General features: G+C 48.1%; 1 protein-coding gene across 1 annotated transcript; it reads right to left on the reverse strand.

Moving 5' to 3' along the window:
- Window positions 1–6,892: 6,892 nt before the first annotated feature.
- On the reverse strand, window positions 6,893–13,052 carry LINGO4 (leucine rich repeat and Ig domain containing 4). Its single transcript, XM_035097634.3, has 3 exons — window positions 12,967–13,052; window positions 11,812–11,921; window positions 6,893–10,017 (listed from the first exon to the last, which is right to left on the reverse strand). Exon 3 carries the CDS (start codon window positions 10,002–10,004, stop codon window positions 8,220–8,222), a length of 1,785 nt encoding a protein of 594 aa, XP_034953525.2. The 5' UTR covers window positions 10,005–10,017; window positions 11,812–11,921; window positions 12,967–13,052; the 3' UTR covers window positions 6,893–8,219.
- Between the last annotated feature and the right edge of the window lie 11,297 nt (window positions 13,053–24,349).

Raw genomic sequence — 24,349 nt, forward strand, 5'->3', positions numbered from 1 at the left:
ATCAAACTGCCCATCTTCACCCCGCTCCCCAGCAATAAGGTGGGCAGCGTCCAGGTAAGCGCTGCTACTCAGAGTAGACCCATTGAAATGAATGGATCTTAAGTCATGTCCAGGTTTGGTGGTTTTTTTTGCATGTGTGTGTGTGTGTGTGACTATGCAAAAATATGCACATTGTATTCAGAATTAAGCTGCGCCTCTCTCCTCCCTAAACAGTGTGGGCTGTGCTCAGGGCAAAAGCTACTCAGAGGAGACCCACTGAAATGGATGGAACAGAGTTACTTTGCTCTGAGTGGAATTAATGCCAGATAACACAACCCCATAATTTTGCAAAGCGTTTGCTGGAGTGATTGTCTGAAAATTATGAGCAATGTTACATCAGCACTGCTTTCAGTCAACAGGAATCTGCCATTTTTGGCACCCACAGTTCGTTTGATTTCTTCGTCGCTATGGATATTCACTCAGAATAAATTTTCCCACAAAATGACAGGGGGCAAGGCGGATCTGAGCTTCATTGCTTTTGCCCAGATGGGTCTTCCTTCTTTGGGAGAACAGCCCAAGCACTCTGGGCTTCAGGCGTCCCAAATAGGCCTTCCCTGACTCCTTTTAGTACGTCCCCACAGAAGTCCTAAAAAAGGACAAATCTACATATACTAATTTATTGCAGCTAAGAACCTTGTGCTTGAGTTTGCTTTTTTCTCTTCCCTCCCAACCCATTTTTCTTTTGTGCTGTGCCTTTAAAAAAAAAAATCAGGGGTGGGGAACTTCTTTTAACCTGAGGGCCAGATCCAAAATCAGTCCACCCATTATGAGTCTTTTTAAAAACAAACAAACAAACAACAACAACAGATGGGCAGGGCCACCCCTATGATACCGGAGGACTCAAAGTTCATGGGGGGGGGGGTTCCCCAGCTCTCTCTGCATTTAACCATCCTACACACAAGGTCTCTGGGACAGCTAGGGAATCCTAGTTCAAGTTCAACCTGCCCTAAAAGGAACTGATCCCAGTTCATGTTTGAACCTTTATGAAACAGACTACGTAGTTAAGTTCCTAGTTCAATTTGAGCTCCTCTCAAATGCCTCTCGGCTAAATTTCTTTCCACCATTTAGAGCATCGCAAGCTGCTCTGCTGAACTATGAAATAGACTTAAGAAGACTAAGAAAACATCAAAACAACAGTGGAATGCAAATGACTCAATTGATTTCCTTCCTACACTTATGATCTTAAAGGCCTAGAGTCCAGAAATTGCAGAAGAACTCAAAGGTGGCTGTTAGAAGTTTGTGGGGTGAGGGGTCATATCCCCCTAAATGCTTTAATTAGTAAATGTTATAATTTAGCTAATATTTGGGGTTTTAAGGGAAGATGCCAGGCACAGGCAGGTTGTACTAACTAAGGCTTCGCAATCCAGTTCAGGGGATCACAACAGTGAGATATATACCGCCTTTCCATAAATGCAGGTCTAAAGACCTCAATCCATAGTTCTGCCGTTTTAAAGGATGTTTAGAAGCAACAAGGATGTTCTTAAGCAATTGTCTGTAAGACAATAGTGTGTGTGTGTGTGTGTGTGTGTGTGTGTGTGTGTAGAATTTGACAGGAGTTGCAAAATCTGCTCCCCTTCAGGGTGTGTGTTGCAGTCCCGCATCTGGGACCCCCAGTGACTTGGATTGGGGGAGGAGGACTGCCCCCCACATCACTGAGACCCCTGGCTGCACCACAACCCTAGCTGACCAATTGGGGCGGCCGGGGGGGGGGCATCGTCGTGGCTGCAGGATGTTTGAACTGCGGCCTCCTTTCACCTCCTCACCAGATCTCCCAGCCAACCTGCCCTCTTTTTAAGTTTTGGTATGACTTGACCTTGCTATGGACATACCGGTATGTCGGCCGCCATATTGATGGGGCCAAGGAGGAATTTTTACCCACTTGGCAAATTGGAACCAGCCATTTGGTTTTCGCCTACCTTGTAGCAATCGTCCTAACTTTGTGCGGTTAGTTAGGTAAGCCTTTGTGATGGGAGGGGAGGTTGTAGCCTCCACCTGCCCCTCCTCAATAAGGGCATCCCGTTAAAGGGATCTGGGGGTGTGGATCCTGTCCGAAGCATGGTCGTGGGCTAGGGCCATGCCATGACCCTCCAGGGATACTGGAGGTGCCCCAATTTGATGTATACAGTATATCATAAGGCTCCCCCTAGTGGTGGTTTACCCTTAGGAGACTCCCTTCAGACAGGCAGGAGTCAGGATATAGTCTGGTTTCACCCAATGCCTAAGTCAAACTACTCACATCTGTAACCAATAAAGCTGTGGCCTATTTTTGCCCATTAACCTAAACTATCAGTGTCCTTATGTGTTTATTATACAGTGGTACCTTGGTTCTCAAACACCTGGGTTCTCAAATGCCTAGGTTCACAAACGCCGAAAATTCAGAAGTAAGTGTTCCAGTTTTCGAATGTTTTTAGGAAACCAAACGTCCGATCCAGCTGTCGGCTATTGTTTCCGGGGCTCCTGCACCAATCAGAAGCTGCGCCTTGTTTTTCGAACATTTCGGAAGTCAAACACATTCCGGAACGGATTAAGTTTGGCACTTTTGTTTTTGCTATTTATTTTGTGTTTTTGTTTTTGAGGCTTTTTCGGTTAATTTGTTTTTGTGACTGTGTGGAACCCAGTTCAGCCACTGATTGATTGATTATGTGACTGCGGAAATGGATAAAAGCCCCCCATCCAAACAATGACTATCAGTCATTTAATTTTAATCATCTACCGTCTTATTTATTTTATAGTACAGTACATTGATTTTTATAGTTTTATAATATTTCATAGTACAGTACATTGGGACACAGGTGGCGCTGTGAGTTAAACCATAGAGCCTAGGGCTTGCCGATCAGAAGGTCAGCGGTTCGAATCCCTGCGATGGGATGAGCTCCCGTTGTTCAGTCCCAGCTGCTGCCAACCTAGCAGTTCAAAAGCACATCAAAGTGCGAGTAGATAAATAGGTACCACTCCAGCGGGAAGGTAAACGGCGTTTCCATGCGCTGCTCTGGTTTGCCAGAAGTGGCTTAGTCATGCCGGCCACATGACCTGGAAGCTGTACACCAGCTCCCTCGGCCAATAAAGCGAGATGAGCACCGCAACCCCAGAGTCGTTTGCGACTGGACCTAACGGTCAGGGGTCCCTTTACCTTTATATTGATTATTGCTTTCATATTATGGATCAATGTTCTTGTTAGATAGTAAAATTCATGTTAAATTGCTGTTTGGGGGGGTTGTTTTTAAAAGTCTGGAACGGATTAATCCATTTTGCATTACTTTCTATGGGAAAGCGCGCCTTGGTTTTGGAACGCTTTGGTTTTGGAACGGACTTCCGGAACAGGATTAAGTTTGAGAACCAAGGTAGAATCTGGTAAGAGTTGGCAAATGCTAAGAATATATAACTGATAGGTGACCACAAGCTGAGAACATATATATCTGATAGTTAACCACAAACTATTTCAAGGTGACAGATATACACATTTAGCAAAACTCGTGGTTACAATGCTCGTAAGACACTTAGCTTGTGGTCAGAGACCCAGACATGGAGCCCTCTTGCACCTGGGACTGGATCATTTGTTAGGCAAATTGCGGTTTGCCTTTTAGCTTTATCAGATGGGAAATTAGCTTGTGCCTGCATATGTGGTTAGGTTAACACATGTAACTAGGACAAATTGCGGTATATTGCTTACGTCAAATAGAAGGGGGCTCGGGGGCTTTGACCATATTTGCACAATGATTAACAGGGGAAGTGGGATGGTCGTATGTTAATAAGGCGGACCCGATACGCTGAAAACTTTGCACGCCCCTTCCTGGTGGGCGTTTAGAGGAGGGACTTTTGCGCTCGGGAAAAGGATATAATGCTTGTGACTTCCTGAACCGGGTGGGCCTGCACTGGTCACCCATCTTGCAATGATGTTTTTCTTGCAATAAACTTTTGCTACTTCACCAATTTTGCCCAGAACTTATTTAAAGGATCCTGGGACTTTTAAGTCTTAGGAACCAGTGGTTTTGGTTATATATATATATATATATATATATATATATATATATATATATATCTTACAACAACCCAGCAGGAATCATTTCTGTCCGCAGAGAAAAGGGACCAGAGGCAGATAGTTTCATGTGCAAAAATTTTTTAAATCATATTTATTTATAAATGTACAGGCTGATTCAAAATCATTGAGCACCAAGCGTAGGCAGAGGGGGTCTCAAGGCAGGGTTCAGATCCCAAGAACAAAATTATTATTATGATGCCTCTTCTTCCCCTGCAGCTGTCACTGCAGGGAGCTCAGCCTTCAGAATTTGAACCCAGTGCTGTTGAGATCTTTGCTGCTGACATTTGTCTGTGAGAAGCGCCCTAAGAAACTTGCTTATGGAATTGAAGGCAGCACCGTTGCCGCGTGCTATACTGAAGTCATTTCCCTCATGGAGCCCGTTCCTTGGCACAGCCCCCAAATCTGACGTCGTCCCCCCGAGGTGCCTTTTACGGCATCCCCTCTCACTTCCAGGGAGCAAAAGTCACCGTGTGCGGCAACAAGCAAAGATGATCCCTCAACAAGAAACCCACAAACAGGACCTGAGAGCAACAGCAACTGGGATTAAGAGACCTCTCGCCTCCGACAGCTGATAGCCTCTCCGTTGTGGCTAGAAGCCATTGATGGTCTTCTCAAAAGCAAATTTGTCCAATCCTATTTTCACGCCACCCAGGTTGGTGGCAGTCACTGCATCATGTGGGAGGGAGTTCCACAGTCTAACGCTTCACTGTGGGAAGAAGTCCTTCCTTTCTCTGTCCTGAATCTTCCAGCCTTCAGATTCCAGTATTACGGGAGAGGAACAGAAAGCTCTCTCTGGTTGCCTCGGACAACTCTTTTCCTGAGCATTCGCCCTGAATTGTTTGCAGTGAGGTTAGATGCTGCTATCAAGCACTTATTCTGAATTTTTGGGTGGGGAGGGCCAGAGCCGTTCTGTCAAGCAAGTATCACCTCAGGGCATTTCACCGTCACTTTCCTCCTTAAAGCAAAAAATGGCGCTGTTCGTGGCGAAACCAGCATTAATCACGCAACCCTGAATTTGCTGGCACGGAATCGGATCCCACCAGAAAACAGCTCTCTCCACTAGGGGTAGCATAAGTCTGGAATTTCCCGGACATACCTGGAATACTGTGGTCGAAAGCAGTGTCCAGGCGGAAATTGGCAAGATGTCCACATTTTCACTTTTTAAAAATATGGCAACCCTCCACCTGCTTTGCCCACAGTCGTTGGGGCCCTGCTCCATTTGCCCCTAATAGGCCGGCTTCCAATGGATGTGACTAAAGAGTCCATATAGTCCGCCATCTTGCTTCTCCCAGCGGCCAACCAGACGCTTGCGAGGCAGGGGATGAAGGCGGTGGTCCCTCAGCCGCTAGCATTCACCTCTGAAACAGCCTCTGGGAACACGGCAGGGATTACTCCCAAGGAAACATGCATAGTAGTGCAGAATTTCATCCCACCCAGGCACTCAGGTCCTGGAAGCGACAGAGGACGAGCCCTTTTCTTGTTGTCCATTTGCAACCTAGTACTGTATAACTCTATATCCCTGGAGAGACACCCGAGTTTGGAGAAAACATGGCCTTGTTTGGGGTGGCTTCATTTCACTTAGAAAAATGAAAGGCACTCAGCCACCCGCGTTTGGCATTAGAAGTGAGTGGTGGCTGATTAAGGTACGAGAGGAGAATGAGAATGGATTTGCTTTCATGGAACCAGTTGCAGCATTGATCGGGGTCCTTGGCAATGCCCTCTGAGGGACCCCCCCCCTTTACACCGGCAGCCCAACTTTGACGGGAGGTAGCAGAGAAAAAGCCCCAGGACACCCCCACTCCCAGAAGCGACCTTCTGCATGCAAAGCAGATGTTCAACCACTGAGCTATCGGGTTTAGTGACAGATATAGTCTCTAGTTACAGGTAGGTAGCCGTGTTGGTCTGAGTCGAAACAAAATAAAAAAATTCCTTCAGTAGCACCTTAAAGACCAACTAAGTTTTTATTTTGGTATGAGCTTTCGTGTGCATGCACACTTCATCAGATACACTGAAACAGAAGCCACCAGACCCTTATGTATATTCAGAGGGTGGGGGGTGGGGGTGATGGGAATGGGTGATGGGCTGATAGGAGTGGTAAACCTGTTGATGACTGTTAACGACTGTTAATGACTGCAATTGGTCTTGTGGGGGGGGGAGCAAGGGCTGAGGTGCTAAGGAAAACTTGATCATGTATAATGAGATAAGAATCCTATGTCTTTGTTCATTCCAGGTGGCTCCATGGTTTTAAGCTTGCTAATGAGTTGCAATTCAGCAACTTCTCTTTCCAGTCTGTTTCTGAATTTTTCTGTAATAAAACAGCTGCTTTGAGATCTTGTATAGAATGTCCTGGGAGATTGAAGTGTTCTCCTACTGGTTTTTCTGTCTTGTGATTCCTGGTGTCAGATTTATGTCCATTTATCCTTTGGCATAGGGTTTGGCCTGTTTGTCCAATATAGAGAGCTGAAGGGCACCGTTGGCATTTGATGGCATACACAATGTTAGAAGATGAGCAATTAAATAGTCCTGAGATGGTATGTTGGATGTTGTTGGGGCCAGTAATGATGTTGTCCGGGTGTATGTGGCAGCAAAGTTGGCATCTGGGTTTATTGCAGGCTCTGGTACCAGTGTCCATGTTAAGTCTGGTGGTTGTATTGTTGTGGGTGAGGAGATGTTTAAGATTGGGTCCCATCACCCCCCCCCCACCCTCTGAATATACATAAGGGTCTGGTGGCTTCTGTCTCAGTGTATCTGAAGAAGTGTGCATGCACACGAAAGCTCATACCAAAATAAAAACTTAGTTGGTCTTTAAGATATAGTCTCTGTTTACTTTTTATTGGAATATGCAATGTAAAGGGAGGGGGGACCACTTTTGGCCAGAGGCTTGGGTCAAAAAGGGAGCAACACCTCCACAACTGGGGCCACTTTGATAGGTGAATGCCCATCTGTCAATCACTGGTCACCCTGTGACATCAGGCACATCACACGACCTCAGGTGTTTCCTCTCAGGTTAGGGGAAGTTCAAGGCGCAGGAGCTAGGGGAGAATTGGAAGCCTGCTCTGAGCCTGAGGGTGGGCTCCCAATTCTTCATTTCCACCTGCTGCGTTAGCTTCCCTCTTTGAGGTGTTGTATTCTCATTGCTTGCCGGTTCACTCCCAGGCCTAATTCACGAGCCTTTAGTGTTTAAAGCCCTAAATGACTTAGGCCCCAAATACCTGAAAGACCACTGCCTTCCCCACGAAGCCTCTTGGGGGCCAGCTTGCTAGAGGAGGCTCTCTTCATTCTTACTCCCCCCCCTCAGAGGTTCGGGGGTGGCAGCCTAGGAGAGGGTCTTCTCTGTGGTGGCCCCTCAGCTATGAAACTCCATTCCCACAGAGATGCACCTGGCACCTTCACTAGACAGTTTTCGGCGTATGCGGAAAGCGCACCCTCCTTACCTTTGTCACCTGATACACCTGTAGATAATATTACGACTCACGCTAGCCTTGTGATTGCAATTTGTTTAAATTTGTTTCTAATATTGTAGTTCAAATTGTCATGACCCACCCTGGGTTCTTATGGTCATAGGTGGTTAAGAAAAGTAATAATAATTCTCCTACCGATAATACGGTGTCAGGGGTGTGGTTTTCCCAGATCAGACTCGCTGGCCAAATTCAGGTGCCTGGTAGGCACACATCAGAGAGAGTGGTTGTTTTTTGCTTAATTTTGTGTGGCTGTATTTTTCTTAATAAAAAAGGGACAATTATCTTTAATTTTAGGTTTTCTAAGGGTAGATAATAACATAATAAGAGCCTGCTAGATCAGGCCAATGGCCCATCTAGTCCAGCATCCTATTCTCCCAGGGGCCAGCCAGATAGCCGGATTCAAATACTAGACCAACCCTCCCCTCCTGTGGTTTCCAGCAACTGGGATTCAGAATTATCACTGCCTCTGACTAAAAAGCATCCATCTTGGTTCTGAAATTATCTGGGAGCAGGGGCAGGGAATCTACACCTTTCTTTGGCAAACTTTACACTGCCCGGGGCCAAAGAAGCAGAAGAAATTCCGTGTAAACTATGAAAATCAAAATGGGCTCCTTTGGTTCGTTAAGCACTGGCATTCCAAGAGAACGAACATGGCGTCCTTCAGATGTTGAGTTGGTACCTCATCTGGGTTTCTTGGCCCCCCTTTTGTGCCTGTTTGTTACGGCCTTGTAGCCCCGGGAATATCGGGGCACGGCGTTGATGATGTGGTGCTTGGCGTTCCCCCTGCCCTTGTTCCAGAGGGAGATGAAGACGAAGCAGATGGCGACCGAGCACAGGAAGGGCACAATCCCAATGGCCAGGATCCCTGCCAAGGTGCCGACGTCAACGAGGAACGGGAGGGCAGCGCTCGAGGTGTTGAGGGAGCTGGTGTTGATCCTGACAGAGAAGTTGCTGAAGACGTGGAGGTGGGCCCACTTGGTGTCGTTTCCAGCGGCGTTGCGGGCCACGCAGAGGTAGGCCCCGCCATCTTGAGGGAAGGCGTGGTGGATCCTCAGCGTGCCGTCGGGAAGGACCGTGAGCCGGCCTTTGCGGCTAGCGTCCAGGGAGACGTTGTGAGGAGACACCCAGGAGATGGTGGGGGGCGGGTCGCCATGGCCTTTGCAGGTCAGCATGGCCCGGCCGCCCTCTTCCACGCTCAGTCTCTGAGGAGGAGTCTCCTTCTCGATCGTGGGCTTCCTGCAGGTGAAGTGCCCCGGAAGGATGTCGGAGAATTTGCGGAACACCTTCCCCTCGCTCGTTGAGTTGGTGGCGCAGACGGGTTGCTGGGCCTCGAAGTTCAGCCTTCGCTGCCTGCGAATTATCCATAGGAGGCGGCAATCGCAAGCCAGAGGGTTCCTGTCCAGCCGTAAGACCTCTAAGTTCCCCACCGAGTGGAAGGCGCCCTCCTCGAGCGTCCGCAAGCCATTGCCTGAGAGGTTGAGGACACGGAAGTGGACGAGGCCGTGGAAGGCGTGGGCCTGGACGGTGGCCAGCCGCCCGCCCGTGAGATGGAACTCCTGAAGGCGGGAGAGCTCGGCCAGCTTCCTCCCACGGAGGACCGAGATTGGGTTGTGTGAGAGGTCGAGGAATCTCAGGTGGGCCAAGTGGTGGATGGCTTTGTAAGGCACCTCGCGGAGGCTGCACCTGGTGACGGACAAGGCGGTGAGGTTCAGGCCCAAGAGGCTGTGAGGCCTCAGCGCCGTCAGGGAAGGCCACCGGTGGATCTCAAGGACCTTCAGGCGATGCAGCTTTTGGAAGGAGTGGTCAGGGACAGAGCGGATGCTCAGGACCTTGAGCCGGAGCTCCACAAGATGGTGGAGATGTGAGAGGGCTTCTCCCGGGATGCCGGTCAAATTGCACTTCTCCAGAGTGAGCTGCCGCAAGCTCTGGAGGCCACTGAATGCCTGGGACGAGACGAAGATCAAGTGGTTGTCCCCGGCCTCCAGCTTCCGGAGGCTAGAGAGGTCCTTGAAGCTGTGGTCTTGGAAGAGGACGATCTCGTTCTCGCTGATGTCGAGGACGGCGAGGCTGGGAAGCCCTGTGAAGACGCCGGAGGGGACCATCTTCAGCTTGTTGCCCGTCAGCCGGAGGGTCATCAGCCTCTTCAGGCTGTTGAAAGTGCCCGGCTCGATGTTGGAAAGGGCGTTGTAGCTCAGGTCGAGTTCTTTCAGAGCCTGCAGGCGGGAGAACATGCCTTGCTGGAGGGTGCGAAGGACGTTCTGGCTCAGGTCCAGGAGCTCAGAATCCGGAGGGATCCGGCCCGGCACCGCCGTCAGGTTGCGGCCGTTGCAGAAGACCACCTTGTCCTGGGACAAGCACTTGCACCGTGAAGGGCAGGTGTGCCTGGATCCCGTCAAGAAGGTGGCTGGGATGACGGCGAGTAGCAGCAGCAAGGGCCGCCATTTTGTCCCAGGGGAAGCCTCCATCTCGCTTGTTTTCCTGAAGGTAGTAACGACAGCAAGAGAGCCTTGCGGTTAGAGGGAGGGGGTTGGAAAGAGGGAAAGCACAGCTCCCTTATCGTGTGGAGACATGTCCTCCTTCGAGGGCCTTCTGGTGGTTCCCTCCCTGAGAGAAGCGAAGTTACAGGGAACCAGGCAGAGAACCTTCTCAGTGGTGGCGCCCGCCCTGTGGAACGCCCTCCCATCAGATTTCAAAGAAATAGACAACTATTTGATGTTAAGAAGACATCTGAAGGCAGCCCTGTATCGGGAAGATTTTTTTTAAAAAAAGTTTGATGTAATATTATGTAGTTATACTGTGTATGTTGGAAGCCTCCCAGAGTGGCTCGGGCAACCCAGCCAGATGGGTGAGGTATAATAATAATAATAATAATAATAATAATAATAATAATAATAATAATTTGAGGTGTGTGCGTGAAACAGGGAGAGCATGTGAGAGATAAGATGTATTTGTATGTGTATGAGGGAGAAGCTCTGTTATGTGTGACAGAGAGAGAAAAAGAGAGGTGGGGGAAGTTGTGTGTGTGTGTGAGAGAGAGAGAGAGAGAGAGAGAGAGGGAGAGAGAGAGAGAGAGAGAGAGAGAGAGAGAGAGAGAGAGAGAGAGAGAGATTTTCCTCCATTGGAGGGGGCTGGACTAGATGACTCTTGAGGTCCCTTGGAGAATTCTATGATTCTGTGTGTGTGAGAGAGGGGGGGGGGAATAAACACTGACCACAAAATCCAAAAACTCCCTCTTGGACTTAAGACTAGGGAGATTTGATTTCAAATCCCCTCTTGGCCTCAAAACTCTCCCTGGGTGACTTTGGTCTCTCAGCCTAGCCTTCCTCGCAGGGTTGCTGTGAAAACTAGAGCAGGACAGGGGAGAGAAAGAGCTCTGCCTTGTGCCATTCCCGGAGCTTTGCACAAAGAGCAGGATGTACTTTCAAGTTGCATCTTGGGTCTCATGACCGAAGGAAGATATTACATGAATGTAGGAAAGTAAAATTGTTTGGTGCCTGGAGCCCTTGGAGGAAAACAGGGGCAAGGGCCTCCGCCCTCTTGGCTGGGGCACTCTCACCCTGAGCTGCCAGAGGGAGGCTTTGCCTTCCCTTCTCCCCCCACCCTTCAGATCAGGAGTGGACTTCTCATTCCCCCCTGTCTTAGCCTCCATTCACAACATTTCCACGTCAGTTTGTGTGCTTAAAACGAACAACTTAAAACTTAAACAGTGTCCCATCTATTCCAGCATCCTGTTCTCACAGTAGCCGACTAGATGCCCTAAACTGGGAAACCCACAAGCAGGAGAGCCCACCCATTTGTTCCTGTGGCAACAGAGCGACTTCTTTGGATATGCAGCTAGCCAGAGAAAGCCGCTACGTTGTCAAAGGAACTACTTTGGCTAGCTTCCTCTTACCTACCTGACACACATAAGATCACAGGTTTGGAAGGGGAACCAGGGGTTCATCCAAACTGACCCCCAAACACCTATCTATCTATCTATCTATCTATGCATTTTAATGCACACTAACCTTTAAAATGTGTATTGTTGCACATCTATTTTCACTGAAGATCTGCCCTGGTGTGAGTTTCAAAGGATATCAGTTTGCGGATTATCTCAGGAACAGAGTACGAATGAAGGTTTGCCTTAAAATGCCAACTGCATAGAATTTCTTTCTCTCCCCTCCCCGCAACCCTAAATCAGACTCATGCCCACTTTGCAATTTCTCTTTATAAAGAATCTATGCTGGGACCGGCATGCGGGGGGGATGAATGGATGGATGTGATTTTACTTACTTATAGTTGTGCGAAGAAGAACCGTCCTGAAAAACCGCCCGACTCTTTTCTTAAGTTCCTCCAAACGCACCCGATTTCCGTTTATACAGTTTTTTTATCTGCGCCCGCCCCTTTTGGAAACAAAAAACAAACAGAAAAAGTACTGTACTGCAGGCGGAACCTAATTTGAGGTGAATCATCATTTCATATAGTTAGATTCTCATTAAACGTGGCATTTAGCTCAAAGGACTCACATAACCCGTCAAGGGAGGCCGAGGCCGAAATTAGCCATGGCCCGCAGTTGCAAATTCCCCAGTGCCTTTAGAAAAAGACAACAAATCTTTGAAGCTGGAGATGAGGAACATGCGCCGCTACAGATGTGGAGTAAATTGATAGGGATAATATCCCCCCCCCCGCCTCTCGCTGTAACACTTGAACTCACGTATAGCTGCCTCTGAAGACGGTTCAGAAACTTCAGCTAGCAAAGAATTCGGCGGTCGGGTTGCTCACTGGGGCAAGACAGTTTGAGCATATTACACTGATCCTGGTCCGACTGCACCGGCTGCCAATTAGTTTCTGGGCCCAGTTGAAAGTGCTGGTTTTGAAGCCTTAAACGGCCCAGGACCGCAACACCTCAAGGACGGCCTCTCTCTCTCTGAACCTTACCCAGACTCTGAGATCATCATCTGAGTCCCTTTTTCAGGTGCCTCCTCCAAGAGAGGTTCAGAGGCTGGCAACACAAGAACAGGGCCTTTTCTGCAGTGGCTCCCCGTTTGTGCGATGCTCTCCCCAGAGAGGCTTGCCTGGTGCCTTCCTTGCATATCTTCAGGCACCAGGCAAAAACATTCCTCTCTAATAACTATCTGTGGGCTTTTAGACGTGGGTGGGATGTTTTCAACATATTCCGCCCTGGTTTCAATGTGTGTGGGAAAGATCCCCCCAATTTAAATAATAATAATAATAATAATAATAATAATAATAATAATAATAATAATAATAATAATAATAACCACCACAGCATTTTGGGACCCTAGTGAGCTTCATGGCTGAGTGAAGATTCGAACTCTGTTCTCTCAGGTTACCTAGCCTGACACACTAATTGCGATGCATGTACTGTTTGTCCCCACCCATTGTATTTCAACTGCAATTCATGCCTTTGCCTTCGTGTTGTCTGACCTGAAGCAGCTGCAGTGGAGAGTCACCAAATCCTTGCTTTTTCTCGGACCCGAAGGGTGGTGACACAGTTTCCTTTGTCCAGACCTGGACCGCAAGAAGGGGAAAAACACTTGTCACATTCATTCTGTTGAGGAAGCTGAAAGGTGAACGCTAGCATCTCGGCAGGGGGGTTATTCCTTTAATAGGGAGCCACCACCAACAAGGCCCTGTCATGGGTAAGTGCCAATCTAGTGGCACCAAGCCCTCCTATGTCATTTGTAGGGTCCAAGATGGTTGATATTGAGGGAATGTTCTCATTTGCAAAGGCATGAGGAGCCTGTAAGACCCCCGATGAAGGACTACTCAGAGCCATGGGGGGAATTGACCTCTTATTGAGAGGGCCTTCTCGGTGGCTGCTCCCGGACAGTGGAACTCTTTTCCTAGAGAGGCCAGACTAGCTCCTTCCTTTTTGTCTTTCTGCCAGCAGGGGAGGCCGTTTTATTCTGGCAGGTTTTCGGGAACCAACTGCTTTTAAGGAAAGCTTTTCCGGAGTGGAACGGACTCCCTTGGAAGGTGGCGGCCTTCCTTGGAGGTGTTTAAACAAAGTTTGGATGGCCACCTGTCAGGGACTGTTCAGCTGAGATTCCTGCATTGCAGAGGGTTGGACTAGATGACCCTCAGGGGTCCAATCTCTATGATTCTCTGGAAGGGCTTTTAACAGTGCTGCACTGCTTTTGCCACCTGCAATTTAATAGATTGGTTTTTATGTGTTGGCTCCGTGTCTCAGCTTTTCAAATGCCTGAGGAAAACTTTTCTAGTCCACCCTGCCTATGCAGGCAATTAAGAATACATGCTCCCACAATGCTTAATTGATGCCCATTTTAAACGTTTTTTAAAAAATAAAATCTATTTTATTGTATGCTTTTGTGTTTTCATAGCTGCAAACTGCTTTGATTTTTAATAGATAAATAAACGATGGATTCCCCCACCTCCCCACCCAATGCCAAGAACGGGATCTCTTGGATCTAATTCCTGGATGGGCAAAGCGCTGTTCACAAGCGTAAGAAGGGGAAACCCTCCCTTTCTTCCTCGAAAGGTGTCGTGCTGACCTCTGACCACAACAGCTGCCATTGCAGAGAATCGGGGTGGAAGCTCTCCTCACAGCTCACAGCCCTCAGCCCTTCGCTCTTCAAAAGGTCTCCCTCACTTTCTCCTCCAGAAGCATCGTGTCTTGTTTGCTGCAGAAAGAGAAAGAGAGGTGGGAAATAGAATCACAACAGCGTATAGTTACAGGCAGGTAGCCGTGTTAACCGTGTTAAAAATAAAATAAAATAAATTCCTTCCAGTAGCACCTTAGAGACCAACTAAGTTTGTTATTGGTATGAGCTTCCGTGTGCATACAGGGCAGTCGTAAACAGTCGGGTTTCCACCCCTATCAGTCAATCACCCAATCCCACCCTCCTTCTGAGTAATACCCCTCCCCACCCTCTGACTATACATAAGGGTCTGGTGGCTTCTGTTTCAGTGTATCTGAAGAAGTGTGCATGCACACAAAAGCTCATACCAATGACAAACTTAGTTGGTCTCTAAGGTGCTACTGGAAGGAATTTTTTATTCTACACACACACACACACACAAACACGAAACTCGGAAAATTAGAATATCGTCGAAAAGTGCATTTATTTCAGTAATGCAACTTATTATTTTTTATTTTTATTTTTTTACAAATGCTTTCTTTTGGAAATCCCAGTAATAAAACAAATACCGGTAGTTACAATAATACAAAAATAAACATCGCTATTACATTTCATTAATTACATTCCATTTATAATTGACCTGCCTAATGACAAATAATTACAATTATGGTACAGCAAATAAAGGCTTGATATATCTTGCTTTTCATGTCATGCATCTATCTAATATATTGGTTTCACCTTTTAAGTTGCGTCACTGAAATAAATGCACTTTTCGACGATATTCTAATTTTCTGAGTTTATATATATATATATATATATATATATATATATATATATATACACACACACACACACACACACACACACACACACACCCCAGTATATATGATTTACGCCACTTTGGTAAGACAGACAGCAAGGAAGGAGCCAGTCAGGCTTCTCTAGGGAGGGAGTTCCATGTTTGGGGGGGGCGTGTCTGTGAGGGTGGTGGGACTGAGAGAAGGGCCTCCGCTGAGATCTCAAAACCTGGTGTCACGGGCTGGTCTGGATTGGAAGACCAGAGAATGCAATCACAGGGAGATCAGCTCCTAACAGAAGAGGGGAATATTCACACACACACACACACACACACACTGAGTCCAGCATTTTCAGAAGCAGAGAGACAGGCAGACACAGAAGATGCACAGTTTAGCAAGAAGCTGCCAAGTTATGAAATAGTAGCTAAGCAACCAGAAGGGAGGGAGCAGCTGGGCGATACATCAATCGAAGGTGGGGGGAACCCCCTCCCTCCCCCCAAACTCGGAGATCCAAGCGTGTCAGAGAACAAAGGAGACACGGGGGGGAGGGACTTCCTGTTGGCACGCTTCTTACTGCAGAAGTGGCGAGGAGCCAGAGTAGGCAGCTGATATCCTTGCAGATATCCGTGCTTGTAACAGAATGCTGAAATAAAAGGACTTCAGTGGACCCTCTGGATATGAATTTAATTCATTCCGGGGGTCCATGCGCACCCCGAAAAATCTGTATTCAGAGGCGCCGCTTCTGCACGTGCGTGTGGTGCAATAGAGCGCTTCTGCGCATGCACGAGCGGCGAAACCTGTAAAAATATTTCCAGGTTTGCCGCTTTCACAATCTGAAGTTTACCTTACTCAAGAGTAATGTAACCCAAGGGTCTACTGTATAAATCTACCAGGTGCTTGTTAATTCGTGTCGGGGAGCCACCAGAAGGAAGAGGGGAACTCCTGTGCTTGACACCTGGGCAGTTTGAAGGGCAGAATGCTGTCTTTCAAACAGCTTGCATGAAATCTTGGAATGCTGCTGCCAGTCAGTGTAGGTGATGCTGAGTTTGATGGACCAATGGTCTGGCTCGATCTAAGGCAGCTTCCCATGACGAACCCCATTGCCTATCAGATGCGGATGCAAAGCTTGGTAATCAGAAGTGGGGAGTGTGGCTGCTGCCCTCGGGTCCTGTGCGCAGGCTTCCCCATTGAGCCAGGATGAGCCAGTGGCCTGATCCAGCAAGGTCGTCTTACGTACTTAGGACAGGGCTGCTGCTCCCAGAATGCCCTGGGGCACGGGCAAATCAGACCTAAATCTCTAGTGTTGATGGGATCCATAGAGCACCTTGCAGGCATCCCTTCCTCGCTCTGGAGGGCCTTCCACGTCCAGCACAACGCAGCCTCGCCGTCTCTGCCAGGGAACCAGAACTCAATTTATTCTAAGTGTCCCCTTGGCACGACTCCAGCAGATGCATTAAAAGGGAGGGATCAAAGATGATTTATAAGCAAAAAAAGGCCGAGAAGGAGAGGCACAGGGTGCTGGCCGAGGTGGGTCTGGAAAAGGACGCAGACATTTTGGGACGAGTGATGGCGCCTCCTGCAAGGGAAGGTTTGTTGTAAACAAAATCTGCCCTTGTAGAGTCCTTTGTAGGTTCTCCATCGGTAGGAGAAATAACAGAGGCCAACCAGAGAATATTGAGAAGCAAAGCAGCTAGTAAGCCTGATATTTATTAACTGTTGCAACAGGGTGCTCCCCCCACACGCAGGAGAGAGGAGGAGGACCCAGAACAAAGGTGTGCCCGCCCTTATATAGACATTTTGAAATTCCCCGCCCTGGAGCTCAAGACCACCCCTCCAAACATCATACATACATCACAGAAGGGGTGTAGCCCAAGACACCCCCCCCAGATAGATCATACCTACATCATAGAAAAGGTGGTCTGCAACAGAAATTTGAATAGTTACAGGTAGGTAGCCGTGTTGGTCTGATGTAGTCAAAACAAAATTAAAAAATCCTTCCAGTAGCACCTTAGAGACCAACTAAGTTTGTCATAGGTATGAGCTTTCGTGTGCATGCACACTTCTTCAGATACCTGACATGCACACGAAAGCTCATACCTATGACAAACTTAGTTGGTCTCTAAGGTGCTACTGGAAGAAATTTGAATGTTGTTGTTTTTCCTTTCTGCCAGGTTATCTGATAATGCCTTATCTCAGTGGTTCCCAACAGGTGGTCCGGGGACCCCCAGGGGTCCGCGAGCTAAGCCAGAGGGGTCCGCAAGATGCTATTAGAATAAAAAATATATTAAATATATTTCGTATGATAACAGATTTTTTGTTTTGGCCGCTTCCTGCATGAGCAGAGTCTAGCGCAAAACTAGAATTAGATGAGGCAGTAGTTCTGCTGTATGCCTTTAGGTGGCGCTTTACAAACACTACTGTTTTGCAAAGAGGCAGCGTGCGCATTCTACTAACGCTCACCTCCCCAAGATGCTTTGCGCGCGTCGGCTTTATTTGTGCGCTACTGCGCAGGTACCCTGTCTTCTCCATTCCCCTCCCTCCTCCCTGGCGCGTGCTGCCTCTTTGCAAAACAGTAGTGTTTGTAAACAAAGCGTTGTTTTTTGCGGAAGCTACAGTTCGCGTAGTTAAAAATAGACCGTTGGTTAAAAAGTGGTTCATCTCATTAAGAACTGAAAATTAAAACTAACTGTATACTGATGGAGTACTCTGTTGTAACTGTAAAAAAACGTATAAATATAAAAAGACTCTTAATTTGGCTCTTACTTTTTAATTTTAGGATTAGGAATTAATGGGGGTCCTTGTCACAATAGCGGCTCGATGAGGGGTCCTCGAGAAAATTTTGTTGGGAACCCCTGCCTTATCTAATTGCCTTTCCTGGTAGTCTAGCCATTCCTCTGAGATGGTAATTACTTAATTCCTGAGAAAATGGGAAGGTTTCTTTCACCCCCTCCCTCCTTGCAGAGAAACACTTGGTCAGCTTGGGAGTCAAAACGGTTTCAGGACCATCTTCCTGTACTGTTTCAGACGTGGTTTATATATTTATGTACGTGTTTGCCTTGTACATTTATGAACATTTATTATATATCTAAGACCTTAAAATTCTTATAACAGGTTAAGGCTGCTCTTAAGGCTGTCCTTCCCCTCTGAGACCAGAGGATGGCGGAAGGCGAAATCATCTCCCGTTTTCTTCAGCCTGTGGCTATAAAGTTTGAGTCAGTTCACCTCTCGGGCATCTCAAGAAGCTGAATGTTGGAAGAGTCAGGACATAGGGGGGGGGTGTTTTGGCATGCAGCACAGAGTTAAAAACGGTGGAACTCCTTGTCGCAAGAGGCAATGATGGCCCACAAGCCGGGTGCTTTAAAGGGCAAATTCATGGCTACCATTCACGATGGCTGGGCTCTGCCTCCACAGCTTCCGCATCCCGGTTGCTGGAAACTGCAGGAGAGGAGAGCTGCTCTTGAGTTCTAATCCTGATTGCGGGTTCCCCGAGGGCATCTGGTTGGCCCCTGGGAGAACAGCAGATTCTTCTCATGTTTTTAGGAAAGAATGAGAAACCTCTGGGGGCAGATCCTGACCCCAAAGGCACACGTCTGCCCCAGATAAGCCGCTTCCAGCCCCTCTCTGCTGAAAATGTAGGAAAAGCTCGGCCAGATCAGGCCAAAGGACAGCATCCGACTCTCCCAGTGGCCAACCAGATGTCTCTGGAAATTCCCCAACGCAGGACCTGAGTTCTCCCCACTTGGGTTTCCCAACAATTGGTATCCAGAGCCTTCTTGCCTCTGATCCTGAAGGCAGGAGGCAGCCCTGATGGCTAGCAGCCAAGGACAGTCACCCACTCCACGAATTTCTCTAACCCTTTCTAAGGTCATCCAGGCTGCTGATCATCAATTTTGGTAGTGAACGCCATGGTTTAACTCAGGCATCCCCAAACTAGGCCCTCCAGATGTTTTGGGACTACAACTCCCATCATCCCTGACCACTGGCCCTGTTAGCTAGGGATGATGCGAGTTGTAGTCCCAAAACATCTGGAGGGCCAATGCCTGGTTTAACTGTTCCCCCAGTACTTCATTTTGCCTGTCCTGAATCTCCCAAACATTTTGCTTCATTAGATCTGCAAAAACGAGACTTTGCAGCAGTGGTTGTCAAACTTTTTTTCTCTTTCAGAACAAAAGTTTGCTGGCGTCAAACTGATTTTTAAAAAATTATTATTATTGATAAGAAACACATTGGAAAACAAAAAACTCCCAACATGACTTGATTTATAACGCAGAACACAACAACTTAATAATATGATCATGGGGCATGCAGAAAGTATAAAACAGCACAGCTACATAAAAGCATGAATCATTTGCCAAACATAATTATAAACGAGCCTCTTAAGCATGTATTGCAAGCTCAATGAGAGGTGTGAGCTTGCTTTGGCCGGGAAATCTCATTTGCATGATGTCTAATTTGAGACACAGAAACTCTCATCTCCTCACCAACACAAAGAGGCCTTTGTCTTTTCTGACCTTTTGTATTTGTCAGATTGAAAATCCCTGTTCACAACAATATGTCGTGGAGAACTCTAGGAGAATAGCCAATGCTTTTGAATACCCAGTACTCTCCCCCCCCCCTGTGTGGGGACATACCCCTAAACATTTTGTGAATCTTTGTACTTTTGTCCACTTACTGTATTCATTTTTCCCAATTTGAACTATAAAATGGTGATTTTCTTGAGTCAAAATGAGAGTACCCCTAAATATTTTTTAGAAAAAAGCACTGTGAATATCTATCCATATTCTGCAAAAATTACACACACTCTCTCCCCCCCCCATGTTTAAATGTTTCTTTGATGGTCCTTGAATCTTCCTGCCACACTTAGCATCTTCTCCTGCTCAGGGAGAGAGCATCTGCTTTGCATGAAGAAAGTCCCAGGTTCAGTCCTCTGTGGCATCTCTAGGTAAATGCTGGGAGGGACTCCTTGCCTGAAACCCTGGAAAGCTGCTGCCAGCCAGTGTAGACAATACTGAGCTAGATGGAGCAGTGGCCTGACTCATAGAATCATAGAGTTGAAAGAGACTACAAGGGCCATCCAGTCCAACCCCCTGCCAAGCAGGAAAGACCATCAAAGCATTCTTGGCATATGCCTGTCAAGCCTCTGTTTAAAGACCTCCAAAGAAGGAGACTCCACCACACTCCTTGGTAGCAAATTCCACTGCCGAACAGCTCTTACTGTCAGGAAGTTCTTCCTAATGTTGAGGTGGAATCTTCTTTCTTGTAGTTTGAATCCATTGCTCCGTGTCCGCTTCTCTGGAGCAGCAGAAAACAACCTTTCTCCCTCCTCTATATGACATCCTTTTATATATTTGAACATGGCTATCATATCACCCCTTAACCTTCTCTTCTCCAGGCTAAACATACCCAGCTCCCTAAGCCGTTCCTCATAAGGCATCGTTTCCAGGCCTTTGACCATTTTGGTTGCCCTCCTCTGGACACGTTCCAGCTTGTCAGTATCCTTCTTGAACTGTGGTGCCCAGAACTGGACACAGTACTCCAGGTGAGGTCTGACCAGAGTGGTACTGATAGTGGTACTATTACTTCCCTTGATCTAGACGCTATACTCCTATTGATGCAGCCCATAATTGCATTGGCTTAGACTCAGTCTAAGGCAGCTTCCGGTGTTCCTGTGACAATGGCAACACATTCATTTTTTTGCAGGGGGAAATGGGAAACCAGGCCTGCGGGGGGAGGGGGACATCTCAAACAGAAGCACTTTGTGCTGCAACATTTTGTTGCAGCTCCCACATTCATATATCTATTAATGCCATGCTTTGAACAGAGGCAAGAGAGGCAAAGTGGTTGTGGAAAGGGCCTGGTTCCCTGAACAGCAGGGGGGAAAGGACTTCTCTCTGACTCCAGAGAATAGTGAGAGAGATGCAGTGGCCGGTATGTGTCCTCAGCCTAGCGGAGAAACTTAATCAGGCTAATGCGATCACATCCAGGCCAGAGACTGAAGGAACAAGGTGTCTGGAGCATCGTGGGGGGAAATATGAGGTGCTTTCTGCCAAAACCAATCTCCTGATGGCCCCGCATTGGCAAAAGGTGCGAGTCTTAAACGGGACTGAGGAGAGATGCACAGGTCTGTGTTGAACCCGCTGAGGAAATAGGATGGCTTCTGAAATTCTCCTCATCTGAAGCTCTCTCCAGAGTTGGGGCTTCCAAATTACCCGGTCTCCTTTCCAAAACAGAACCGGGAATGCACTTCAGCGAGGGGATGGTTTGGGTTTTAGGCTTCCAGGCCTCATTGAGGAAAGGGGATTTTAAAGCTGTCTCGAATTGGGCAAGAGCTTGCAGGGTTCTAGACCTCATGGAGGAAAAAGAGTTTTCAACTGTGCTGAGCTGAACCCAGCTTCTCAGAGCTAACTCTTCACCGGCCTTGCATCAAGCTTGGGAATTTCCTCATGTTTCCAGGTACCAAGGTTCCCTTGGGCTGTGAGTGTTTGCCATTGCTCCATTTTGTTTAAGAAATCCCCCTCGTTCGGTGGTTCCCACTGCCCATAGCAGGCCAGTAGCAGGGGTTTGTCATGATGATCCTGGAGTCTTCCTGGACTACAACTCCCATCACCTGCGACCCTTGGGCCATAATCTGGAGGTTGGGGAAAGCTGGAGTATACCAGTGCAGAGAGGCAGCAGTGGCATAGTGGTTAGAGTGTCACACCAAGACCTGGGAGACCAGGCTTCAAATCCCCACTCAGCTATGAAGGGTGACTGGGCCAGTCTTTTGGCCTAACCTGCCTCACTGGGTTGTTGTGGGGATTAACTAAGGGGGCGTAGAAACACTTGCACTACTTTGAGCTCCTTGGAGCAATAAATAAACAGCAAATAGTCCAAAAGCACATGGGGATCTGAGGCCGAACAACATTGCCGTAGATTTGGGTAGGCAAACTAAGGCCCGGGGGCCGGATCCGGCCCAATCGCCTTCTAAATCCTGCCCGTGGACGGTCTGGGAATCAGCGTGTTTTTACATAAGTAGAATGTGTCCTTTTATTTAAAATGCATCTCTGGGTTATTTGTGGGGCATAGGAATGTGTTCATTATTAGTTTTTTCAGAATATAGTCCGGCCCCCCACAAGGTCTGAGGGACAGTGGACCGGCCCCCTGCTGAAAAAGTTTGCTGACCCATAGACGGAGATATGTATTTACTGATTACATGGGTCTTCCTTATTTTATCCTCAACTTTGAGAGACGGCAGCTGGCCCAAGGACCCCCCACCAGTGTGCCTCCTGTGGCCAAGTGGGGATTTGAACCCGAGACTCCCAGGGCCTAGCCCAACGCTCTAACCACTACACCACACTGCCTCTCAAGAAGGATGGAGTGTCTCTTGCAAGAGTACCAGTAGTCATTGCTTCTTGAGTATATGGGCTCAGGAGACAGCCGCTCCTGCCCAGGAGGCTCCAACGCTCAGCGATTTGAGACTGAGAAGCGGTGGGCGGCGAAGGGTCAAGCATCCCTCCCCGCAGAGCTTTCCCATTCCAGATCCTCCTCCCCAAAGCTGCTTTTGCTACTCATTACGCATGTAGCACCTCATCCCACCCGCTAAACTCAACCTATTCCGAAGGGGGGCGGAAGTATTTCCCAAATGTGTGCAAGCCTCCGTTTCTAAGTCATCGTTGATTTCTCAGATCTGGCAGGAAACATCCATTTAAGTATGCGGGTGTGCGGGAGTTTGTGCGGGGTTTTTGTGTGTGTGTCTGCAGGGAGGGTGGGGCGTTGAAGTCAGAGTTAATTTACCATTGTCTTGTCTGCTCTGGATCTCTCGGAGCTTTTTTTTTTTTTAAGCCCGTTAGCATTTGCAACTGAAGCGCAAACTCACCCCCTTCTCCCAAATGTCGCGAAAACCTTCCCACGAAGACTGGAAGCCAGCTGGATCTTGGCAGAAGGAGATGGCAGCATCATATTTGCTGTCCGCCTTTTAAAAATAAAAGTGAATGAATGAACAACTGGGGAAACCGAGCAGGACTGTGATGCTTTCGGGCTGGAAAATCCCTTAAGACGTGCAGGTCTGGGGATCCACACTCTGGCAATGGAGGCTGGTCCATGGGGCAAACGGGGCACAGACTCACTAGCCCCCCATGGCCAGCCCCCTTACTTACAACCAGCCCAAGGGGTGCCCCTGCCTGCCAGTTAATCTCCTCTTTCTCCTTAGTCTCAGTGTTGTCCCTTGCAGAACTCAGTAGGGAGGAGGAGGAGGACAAAGATACCGGTAAAATCATTTGGCCCCGCCTCTCGTTGGCCCTGGCTCCGCCTACCGTTTTGGGCCCCCTTTGCCAGCCCCATTGGGCAACAGGCCACAGCCACAACTGCACCGGAAGAGATTTAGTGGCTCTCTGCTGTAAGCCAACGGCTGCAGGGATCAGGAGACACCATTGTGATTATAATGAAAATAATTATCGCTTCTAACTTCTGCTCAGAGCAGACCCAGCGAAATCCAGAAATCTAGGTGAGCCGTGCCCATTAACTTCAACAAGTCTACTCTGAGTAGGACCGGCACTGGGTACAACCCAAAGTATCTCGCCTCCTAATTTTCCAAAAAAAATTCAAAGCTATCAATCCAGCTAATCTTTATATCTGCAACATAGATTCTTTCAAAGCTGTAAATGCCGAGATAAGAAATGAAAGGCAGCAAAAAGCAAAAGTGAGTTGTAACTAAAATACTGAGTGTGTGTAAATAAATGCAGGTGTTCTCTCCCCCCCCCCCGGTCAAATTTACCTCTTTCCTCTGGAGTCCCTGCTGTGTTGACTTTCTGATTGGAAGCTCTTTGCAGGCCGGGACTTTTAAAGTTTGGGACACGATGGAGCAGAGCTGGTTTGTTTCAAACCACCGCCACTCCCAAACCTCATGCGCACGGATGATGCCAGCAAGCAAATCTGGGATTTCTGCAGCACATAGAATCATAGAATCGTAGAGCTGGAAGAGACCCCAAGGGTCATCTAGTCCAGCCCCTGCAGGAATCACCCTGAATTTATGAACCCCGCCTTTATACTGGAACAGACCATTGGTTCATCCCGCCCAAGATGCTCTACTTGGACTGGCAGCAGCAGCAGCTGCTAGCCACGATGCCTGCCTTCCCCCTCCGCTGACGGAGGCAGCAAGGGCTGCTGAGTTGCAGGGACTCGCCAGTGGAGACAAGAGTCCAGCTGTCCTCACACGGGGCATTGGAGAAACCATGACTCTGGCTCTTACGCCCAGGTCACCTCCTGCCCCAAATCCTCCCCCCCGCCCCCGCTTCCAAACCGGGAATCCCAGGACAGGATCGTGACAGCGCTCTTCGCGCAAAGGAGATGCGCAAACCAGGTGAATGGTTTTGTAAACCCCTCTCATCCTCTTCCTTCCTCCTTGAGCTTTCCAGAAGGTCCCAAAAGCACATA

Source organism: Zootoca vivipara, chromosome 16 (assembly GCF_965207765.1).
Source record: "Zootoca vivipara chromosome 16, rZooViv2.hap1.1, whole genome shotgun sequence".
Taxonomy (NCBI): domain Eukaryota; kingdom Metazoa; phylum Chordata; class Lepidosauria; order Squamata; family Lacertidae; genus Zootoca; species Zootoca vivipara.

Coding starts and splice junctions, on each gene's coding strand:
- LINGO4 (XM_035097634.3), bottom strand. CDS start 10,004: ATGGAGGCTTCCCCTGGGACAAAATGGCGGCCCTTGCTGCTGCTACTC.